Consider the following 10,877-nt stretch of genomic DNA (forward strand, 5'->3'; position numbering starts at 1 on the left):
AATTAAATAAATTCGACGTGGGTGGTGTGTAAGGACGCAAAGACAGGATGGCTTCTTGTATAGGGAAGTTAGTGTACCTCAGGTTTCTCAGTGCTGAAGAGGTAGCTAGCCATTAACTGCAGAGCTTCAGGATTGTTCTGGTCATAGTGCAGAGCTTTCTCTATAGCCTCCTTACATCGCTCGGCTGCTCCCTCCTCCATACTGGCAAAAATAAATAAGTAAATAAATAAATAAACAAACAAACATTAATACACTTACACAACACTGTTTTCAGGTACCTTGAGAACATCTAGGATTCTTTTCTGTTGTATAAAGATTCACACCGTCACCTGAACACTTAACTCATCTACACTATGCTGCAGCCTTTAACAAACAGTATTATTGCCATGTTTTAAATGGCTTTTAGTTATTTAACAATCAAATAAAATTAATGTGTTAGACAGTCTTATCCAGTAGTAAATTAAAAAAAAAAAAAAGTAATAATTCTGGTGAATTCGAGCTCTCAAACTAATCTTAAAGTTTATGATGATTGTGCAGTGAAATATAGCTGTACAAAAGGCTGCGAGGTACCTTTTCGATGACATTTTAGATGAATTGTACATAATTGTACGTCATGTTTAATAGGTTTTCACAGGCCAAATACAGGCCAAAGTTCTAGTAACAATGATTTTTGTCCTCATGAGCACAAGCTCATTTGCATTTGGCGACGCCCACAAAACTCCATAAAAGGAAAAAGCAACTAAACGAATAAATGACTAAACTGTGAGAAAAAGAATTTCTCAGAGGAAGAAGCGAAGACATTTTGACTCATGTCTATGGCTATTACAATGTACAAGTAATATTATACCTTATCATATTATAATTATACCATCTGAAGCCACTCGAGGTTTACGTTAGTGAGTCTATTTTTATGTAAATTTACACAAACGCTCTTCGGATACGGAGTAGATTGTTTTTTTTCTACGAACTAACCAAATACCAAATGTTTTGTGTAAACACTCCTGTGAACAATTTCTGAATAAATTTGTTTGTAAGCAGCTTGATAAACGAGGCACACTGATTCCTGCGATTCGTTCTGGGTAACTACAGTGTGTTTTTTGGAAAAGATCCGTTACTCATACACAAAGCCTTCAGGCAGGCTCAAGCTCATAATTTCACACTGGTACAGAAAATCTCAACATGTTTTTCTTAACATGTTAAGTGTTTTTGACTTTACACAGCTTTGTAGGGACAGAACTATGCAAAAACTGTTTAAACTGTTATATTCATCTTATTACATTACTATCAATTCTATATAATACTATTACTGTATTGTTATTTAAAGAATGAACCAAATTGTTGTTTTGGCGACTCGTAAAGGATCTCTCTGTTAAGTCGGTTTTGTATTTTCTGGCTAATGATGGCGCCTTTCATGGATCTAACACTTCTTTGTGTCACATATTAAGTTTTCATGAACAGCTACCAAAGGCAAATTCAGATTAAATTCAGTTTGAGCCAGATAAAACTGACGGCTCGGCTCGGATGCTCGTATCTCAAAAATTTGTTCGTATCTCAAGGCATATTTGCTCACAGCTCGTATCTCAAAAAATGTGTATGTCAAAGCACTCGTATCTCGAGGTATTACTGTACAATATAGTCGGACCTGAATATATGTACGGTGGGGAAAATAATTATATGGTCCAGAATCCAGAGAAAACATTAAAGAAAGGTTATAAATTTATTTGTATTTGATAGAGTGAAATAAGTATTTGATCCCCTACAAACCACCAAGAATTCTGACCCCCACAGACCGGTTATGTTCCCATTGAGCACACAAATTAGTGACCCTTTAGGAAAAGTACTCGTAATCTCAACTCGTTTTGTGTATAAAAAGACACCTTTTACACTGTAAAATTTACAGAATCGATCGTTTCAATCAAACCTCTCCACCACCCAGGGAAAGACCAGAGAGCTATCAAAAAATGTCAGGGACAAGACCTGTCAAAATGTCGTAGACCTGCACATGGCTGGAATGGGCTACAAGAACATCAGCAAGAAGCTTGAGAAAGAGAATACTGTTGGCACGATAATTAAAAAAATGGAAGAAATACAAGATAACAGTCAATCGCCGTAGCTCTGGAGCTCCATTCAAGATCTGGAGGTAATGAATCTGAGAAAAGTGAGGGATCAGCCCAGAATTACATAGGAGGAGCTTGTCAGTGTGTATGATCTCAAGGGAGCTTGGACAACAGTCACCAAGAAAACAACTGGTAACACACTTCGCTGTAATGGATTGAGATCCCACAGTGCCCACAAGGTCTCTCTGCTCAATATGGCACATGTACAGGCTGTCTGAAGTTTGCTAATGAACACGTGAATGATTCAGAGAAGGCTTAGGAGAATGTGATGTAGTCCTTGGCATGAACTCGACTCACCGTGTTTGGTGGCAGAGAAATGCTGAATATGACCCCAAGAACACAACCAAGTATGGAGGTCAAAGCATTCTGCTTTGGGGCTGTTTCTTTTCTAAGGGTACAGGAAGACTTCACCGCATCGAGGGGCCGGGGAACGGTGAATGAGGACCTCCTGGCCTCAGCCAGAACACTGAAGATGGGTTGTGGATGGGTCTTCCAGCATGACAATAACCCAGAACATACAGAACAACCCAGAACAAGGCATCAAAGGAGTGGATCAAGAAGAAGAACATTAGGATCCTGAAATGGCATAGCCAGTTACCTCCCATAGAAAATCTGTGGAAGGAGCTGAAACTTCCAGTTGCCTAGAAACCTTCAGGATATGAAAAGTATCTGTAAAGCAGAGGAGTGGTCCAAAATCCCTCATAAGATGTACGCAAACCTGGTGACCAATTACAAGAAACATCTGACCTCTGTGCTTTCCAAACTACTAAGTCACGTTTTACTTGAGGATCCAATATTTATTTCACTCAATCAAATACAAATTAATTTATAACCTTTCTAATGTTGTTTTCTGGATTTTTTTTATTGAAATTCTGTCTCTCCTTTAAAATTAATCCACCATAAAAATGATGGACCGTTCATTTCAGTGTAAGTGGGCAAACTTACAAAAACAACAGGGGATCAAATCATTATTTCACTGTGTGTGTGTGTGTGTGTGTGTGTGTTTATCGGAAAAAAAGGACAATGTATATGAGCATGCGAGAAGAGATGGCAGAGAGGATGTATAGTGGTTTTGAGAAAAGGATTTATGAAAAACAAAAAAAAATTAAAATTACCAAAGGTCAGTGAAGAAGATCTCGGCAACGGAACAGAAGGCCACGGACACGTCCTTTTCGGTAATGGGAGACTCAGATGGTAAAGCAGCAGCTCCCATACTGCTAACCTATTCACACACACACACACACACATACAGAGCAATGTCAACGTATTCCTTAAGAAATGAATTGCATGTGCAAGTACATAAAAACAAACATCTAATAAGCTTTGCAACATACTGCAATATTCAACACATAAAAAATATGATCCTTCCCCCTGAGTGCCGAGCAAGACAGCTACAGCTAAAACACAGTCATTTGTCATGTGCTTAGAATTTAGACATGTAATTAAAATCTAACATCAGAACACGGCAAGTCTCTAGCAATGTCACTGACCCTCGTCTCGAGACGTACGTTCCTGCCGAGCGGTTTGTAATTAAAGGCTTCCAAAAGAAAAAGAACTGATTGGAGATTTGGATCAGTTAGGTGACAGGTCTCGTCTGTTTTAGTTTTAAACAACACTGTGAGACCGATCTTATCCGTTCCATTTGAAAAAGAAAAACCTTGTCAAGCCGTTTGTTTTTTTTCCTCTACACAAATTTTCTTGTTCAGACTCCTCATTTGTTGTCAGGAGAAATGCTGTTATGTAATACAGTATGCATTGGGGATATTTATCCCTAAAGGTTTCTCTAATTTTTCTATTTATTCCAGGTGTAAATATTCTATTATTTTACAGACTTAAGCTGTGGTTTTAATTCCAAGAAACTTTTTTGTTAGAAAGAAAGAAAGAAAGAAAGAAAGAAAGAAAGAAAGAAAGAAAGAAAGAAAGAAAGAAAGAAAGAAAGAAAAACAAATAAACACTAACAACTAAATACTTATTAACAAATAAAATTAAATAATTATTTAACATTCAAATATAATCTATAAACTTTTTACACTGATGGAACGACTTCATCCTAAGCAACTTGGACATTTCCGCAAGCAAATAATCCCCCCCCTGAAGGTTCTGAAGCATTCATGAGATTTAAACTCACAACCTTCAGCTTTCAATCACTTTATATAATCCTAGTCTGGAATAAAACTGGTTTACTCTAATTTTCACTATCAGACCCACCTTTTAGTCACTGTACAAAAGTGCCAATAGATTAGTAACATTTTACTGACACATTAGCTGAGCTATTGCTGTTACTGGATTATTCGAGTCTAATCTATTTTTCTTCTAATGTTGCATCTCCACCAAGTGGCCAAACACTGAACTGCATCTTAATTTACAAAAATACAAAACACACCTGTATACTGCCTCACTATTGTGTAGCAAACTAATACATCAAACTGAATGTCACTACCCTCGAATATGAATGTAGAAAAAATTTCTGCAAAATTGTGTGTGTGTGAGTGAAAGAGTGTGTGTGTTTCAAGGAGGTGGTGGCGGTAATGTGTTTGTGTGTGCATGTACTGTATGTGTGTGTGTGTCTGTGTGTGCATGTGTTTCCAGGAAGGTGGTGGAGGTTGTGTGTGTGTGTGTGTGTGTGTGTGTGTGTGTGTGTGTGTGTGTGTGTTTCCAGGAAAGTGGTGTAAATAGTGTGTGTGTGCATGCGTGTGCGTGTGTGCGCGGGTGTGTGTGTGTGTGTGAGAGAGAGAGAGAGAGAGAGAGAGAGAGAGAGAGAGAGAGACTTCTTCCAAATATGCAAAATAGAAAATCTTCCCAATAAAAGTCCCTATTTCAAGAATTGCCCAAGTTTTAAAAATTGTATTAATTCTAGTCTCTTTGAATTAAAGTAAACGCTGTAAAATCTATGACTGGGAGCATCAGAGTTTCTGGAGATTGACATCAATTTAAAAATATGCATTTTAGTCTTGGCACTAGGAAAATGCCTCTTACCTAAAACATAAAAAAGTCACATTACACTGCATCATTGTCCTTCCCATGCTAATTATTTTAAAGTTCTCTTGTTAACTGTATGACTGAAAAACTGATCATTCAGTGAAGTGCTACGTAAACGATTTCACGAGCCAGAGCGAGCTAAATATTCTCACTGCAGTCAAAAAAAAATTTACCAACCATCAGAAAACAGCAGACTTTTGGCTATTACATCTGAGAAACTTAGCCAAAAGTGCAGCTAGTTCATAACGCAGCCTGACGTCGTCCTCACCAGGAAGTCCGTACAGTACATTTCCACAGTTTTATTAAATCCACACTGGCTGCTTATTGACTCTTTGCTGATTAAAATGTCTTATTTATGTTGTATGTTCAATCTCTGTGTACCTTTCTGATCTCTTGCATTATATCCTTTCAGATGTACACAGAGTTTATACTCAGTAATTATTTTCCCAATGAAAACCAGGCATCAGGCGATCAGTAACCGATGACATCTCTTAGATATTAACATTACAACTGAAAGCTCCATATTTTGCACTAGCAACATATTAATTCATTAAGAATATATTACTAATTTACTTCATGATTACCATAATGTAAGTAAATAAGCATAAAATAAACATTTACAGACAAAGTCAGATTTTGCCACACAATATTCACCTTGATTGGTGATTGGTAAAATACTTGCCCTTGCTTGTTTATGATGACTCAGAATCCATCAGAAATTACCATCCTGTTGACTTCTACACAAAAGCTCTGACTTACGACTGTTCAACGATGCTTACGAAACCGAATTAAAGCCGACATTCACGTTAAGCTGAATATATCGAGCCGATATTATTTGTCCGATTTTACGGACTGGTTTCGGACTGCGTTCTTCCTGGTCGTTGATAATAACTGCCTTTGAGGATAAAAGTTTAGGTGAATAACTGAAATAAATAAGCTATTTAAATCTCAAAAGATTCAATTGGCTTCTTGTATTAAAAATTAGATTTTTTTTTTTTCATTTGTAATTTAGTAAATAATTTGATTAATTTCTTGAATCTAAAAATGTAAATTTCTTAAACAAAATATAAAAACATTCTGTCTGTGTACAGATACGGTAAAAGTTTTTTTGTTTGGTTTTTTTTTTGTTTTTGTTTTTTATGTTCTGCTTAATAAATGTAAATATAATATTAATGCTACTTAAAGTGTTTGTCCAGTCTCTGTAGCATCCCTCAGTTTGGTTTGCTTCACTAACCTATGACAATTTCTACGTTGTTTTCTGCAATGCAAAGCAAGAGCTACACAAACATTTCTACTGTAAAAACTGCCTGAGAGAGATTAGTACAATAGCGTGAGATGTGAATAACGTGTCATGTCTGTTTAGCTAGAATTGATCTCCCACATATACTCAGACCTGCATCAATAATCATCCAAAAGCTACATTCACATATTCAGTGATTTTATGGCTGCAAGTCGCACCATGCACCGTATGAAATCCTTCTTCTGGTTGCCATGGTAATAATGCTTATAACTGGGTGGTGTAACTAGCGTTCAAAATCAGTTTTCCTTTAAATGAACCATACAAGAAGGAGAGCTTTTCAGCTGTACAATGAAGTGTTCCTACTAGAGGTCTTCACGGGTCCAATTAGATCCGAAAACCCGAGGTCCGACCCGAGACCCGAGCAGGTTCAGGTCTAAAAGTTTCACGTGTACCTCGGACACGGGTCGGGTATAGTAATAGCGGCATCGGGTCTCGGGTAATTTAAAATGAATGTGTTTTTACCGAAAAAATGCCAACAGGTCGGGTCGGACTCGGGTTTATTTTTTTCGGGTTTGTCTCGGGTCGGGTAAAAAGTGATTCGGGTCACTTCGGGTCGGGTACATTTTTTTAGACCCGAGAAGACCTCTAGTTCCTACTACTGGTTGTCACGGCAATAAAGTTCTCAATCGATTGTTATCACGTCATAACATCCTACGAGATGAAGGAGAATCTTTGTTGTGCTCTTTGCCATGGATCACGTGCGCCCTACCTTTTTCACTCCCGTTGGTATTCGCTTAACTAAGTCACCCACATCTAGTCACCAACGGTCACTGTCAGTCGTGTCAAGAAGTCATTAGCTCTCATTAAAAACTAGAAGCTCTCTGATTGCTTAGCTCTGTGAGTCAGCTGTATGAACGACATACACACTAAAAATTCAATATGGTGTACCACTAGGCTGTGTTTTAGGCCCGATATTTATATTCTCTTTATATCCAGCCCTTTGGATATTCACATCAAACATAATGGGGTACTACTGTGTACCTTGCTGATCAGTATATCCCAGTAGCAGTACAGTACATTCCCAAAGCACATTAGGCAATAGTTTTACTGTGGTTCCCGTGTTTAAGGCTCTGTGTTGTTGATGTTAGTGAATGATGACATCTCTGTTATAATAATATAACAACTGTAAGGTCCCTACTGTGTACCAGCAGTGTATTAATTCACTAACAAGATAGTACTAATTTACCTATTGATTAATGTAATGAAATAGGATCTATAGATCTATAGACAAAGTCGGCTTGATACATACCTCTTGCGCTTGCTTGTCCATGGCTTTCAGCATGACTTCAATGCCTTTGCTGAAGTACTGCACAGCCTCGGCGCCTGTGTGAATCTGACCCAGGTACATGTACTTACTGTGGCCTTCCTCTGGACTCAAATCCACCGCTTTCAGAAATACGTTCACTGACGTTAAGGGTGAAAACCATTTCAAACATCCCACACATACACACACACCTACAAACTTATAAAATCTCTTTTTGGAGCACTTTTAACACTGAACATGGTCACAAAGCAGATTTACAAAAAAATTAGCCCTAATGAGGAAGGAAATATTCCCTGAGATGATATAAGAAAGAAACCTTGAGAGGAACCAGAGTCAAACTGTTTACCAGTGGCTAAAAAGTGGAATTTGTGTCTGTTTTGATGCGCCCTTGTTCGGCATTGAATTTCTTTGTCGTGTAACACACTGCAGTGGAAATTAAAGGTGGGGGGCACGTTGTTTGAGAAATGCTTCAGAAAACTGAGTAGGGCCGACAAACAAAACAAACGTCTAGCCAATGAGCAGAAAGGGGGGTGTCTTGTCAATATGCGGTGGAGAGAGTGTTCAGTGCGCATGTCTGACATTAGCCGAAAGCGATTGAAACATTGACGTGGCGGATAAAAATGAAAAGCGAAAAAAGGCTTACGATAAAGCAAGAAGCAGGACCCGTGTTAATATAGGATCAGCTTTCCAGCGCTGGAGAGAACCGAACGTCTTCGGCATGAAACGGAGCTAAAGCTTTCACGGTACAACACACAGTACTACAAAAACATATTTGTATCACCATAGTATTACTCATTGAGTTCATTTATTGATAAAAAATAACCCCTCAGCCAGCTGCCCCCGCAGGTTCCGCCATAATAGGGTTGCGTATGTATGTGTGGGGCGGAGCTATCAATACAGGGGTGACACCCATTTGGGTTAGGGGCGTGTTTGTTTTGGTGATTTCAAATGTCAACATTGGCTTTCAAACATCATACACCACACCTTTAATAGCTCATCAGAAAGGAGAGTATTTGTAGTAGGTAAAATTTTCATAGAAATGTTCCAAAAATAAAACAAAAATGGTTACTCTTCTAAGCAAATAGTGATATCAAATAGTGATATCAAACCTCTGAGATGCTCCAAGTTCTTCTAAAATTTGAAGATGTTGTCTTCAACCACTAAAATGGTTATCTGTGTATGGTTATCAATCAATAGAGGGAACACACACATCTCACACTGAAAGCCAACAGAGTCCTGATACCTTTTATATCAAACTTGCAGCGATAAAATAATTCATTTGTTTAAGATTTATTAAAATGTCCACACTGCTAGCATCGCTGCTGTCTGGACCGTTTCCATCGCAAGCTAAAGGATATTTGTTTGGCTTTATCCATGTCCCCAAGCTCAGCGCAGATGTTTCCGAGCATGTCCAGAACGGTCAGGTTGGTAGGCTCAATGTCTAGAGCACGTTGACAAAACATCTTCGCCATTGGGAAGTCAAAATTGTCCATGCATTCTTCTGTCTAACAGAAAGAGAAATAAAGCAGTATTATAAATCATTAGTCATTCGACATGACCTGGATAAGTGCTGGCCTAGATTAACTGGAAGATCCAAACACCTACTGTACATCACAGTAGCGGTCATTTTTACAGCACAAATCCAATAGCGCTATAAATATCACTATACGTTATTTTATGGATTTCTGTGAATCACCTTTTCTAGTAACTGATCAATGGAGTATTTTTCAGCCGTCTTCTTTTTGGCTCTCTCTTGCATCCTGGCTTTCATCCTGTCCTGTGGTGACATTGCTGTGCTCTCAGGACCTGAATCAACAACAAAGAAAAACACACATGATGATTATAAAAAAAGATATGATATATAAATCATTCCACTCTACTACAGATGATGTTACTGCTAAAATGATATTCTAGTAGCTTGTTGGAGCAATGTGCAATTACACAAAATACAAATCTAATTGAATGAAATAACTTTATCTGATACATTCAGCAAGCAGCCAATTATCTTATACAGAGTTGTAGGAAACCTGGAGCCTTTTACAGGGGATATTGGACACAAGGCAGGGAACACCCTGGATGGGGTGCCAACCTCTGACAGCGCACAAACTATTCACTATCTGCTTACACTCGAGACACAGTGCTTCAAATCACAGACAGAACAGTAGCGATGTAGAGCTGCAGTGTGACGCACAAGCCCAATCCTCACATTATTCACAGCGAATGCACTCACACACACGTGTAATAGAACAGAATGAGATATTACATGCTTTAAATTATACACAGTTTATGTAACAAACATGAGTTTAGATATTTTATGTGTTTCATATTAATCAGTTCTGTACTTTAAATAAGAAAGTTACATTTCTGTTGATTGGGCATGTAGTAAAGGTTTTTAAAGTCATTTTTTAAAACAGCAGACCAATGATTTCTACTAATGTGGCAATATCGAACCACCTGAAATATATAAATCAATCTCAAAACACTGGTTCTTTGGTTTAAGCTCTTTGATATACATTTTATATAATATACACATATATATATATATATATATATATATATATATATATATATAGACATACACTCATACATACATATATAAATATATATATATATATAAACACACAGTACATACATAAATGTGTGTGTGTTTAATATATAAATATATACATTTATATTTATATATTTATATATGAAATACACACACACACACACACACACACACACACACACACATTATATATATATATATATATATATATATATATATATATATATATATATATATATATATATATATTTCAGTATTGAATTACAACTTAAAGAAGACCAAATCACTTCAATTATAAGTGATTTTATGAAATGATGAAGAGATTAAATCTTATTCTATATATCCATCACTAAGCCATGTTGATCAGTCACAGTCACCAAACTGATTACAGTTATACAAACTTATAGTTTATTAACTAGACAATTACCTTTACGGTTCTCTTTTCTTTTAGGTTTCTCTTTCTTTTTAGCCTTTGCTTGTCCTCCCATGGTTGTGTTCCAACGACAGCAACTCTGTTTCACACAAAATCTTTTATTAGATCTTATTTATAACGCAGATGTTTATATACAGCCTCGAAATGGCATGGGATTTTTTGCACTCTGACTTTTTTTTCACAATCATATTCATGAAGATTCAGCCTTCTACACCAGGATTGGCTGGTAACTTTCT

At 37.1% G+C, this 10,877-nt stretch overlaps 1 protein-coding gene across 1 annotated transcript in view; it reads right to left on the reverse strand.

Annotated features, from left to right (window-relative positions):
- Positions 1–10,825, reverse strand: part of si:dkey-12j5.1 (probable assembly chaperone of rpl4) — a 64,588-nt gene extending 53,763 nt beyond the window's left edge. The window contains exons 1-6 of the mRNA XM_027171874.2: positions 10,636–10,825; positions 9,357–9,466; positions 9,019–9,165; positions 7,646–7,795; positions 3,233–3,339; positions 78–201 (exon numbers count right to left, since the gene is read on the reverse strand). Of these exons, the coding sequence (XP_027027675.2) occupies positions 78–201; positions 3,233–3,339; positions 7,646–7,795; positions 9,019–9,165; positions 9,357–9,466; positions 10,636–10,696 (699 nt within the window). The 5' untranslated portion in view covers positions 10,697–10,825. The remainder of the gene's footprint in view (positions 1–77; positions 202–3,232; positions 3,340–7,645; positions 7,796–9,018; positions 9,166–9,356; positions 9,467–10,635) is intronic.
- Positions 10,826–10,877: the final 52 nt, after the last annotated feature.

This window comes from Tachysurus fulvidraco, chromosome 25 (assembly GCF_022655615.1).
Source record: "Tachysurus fulvidraco isolate hzauxx_2018 chromosome 25, HZAU_PFXX_2.0, whole genome shotgun sequence".
NCBI classification, from domain to species: Eukaryota; Metazoa; Chordata; class Actinopteri; order Siluriformes; family Bagridae; genus Tachysurus; species Tachysurus fulvidraco.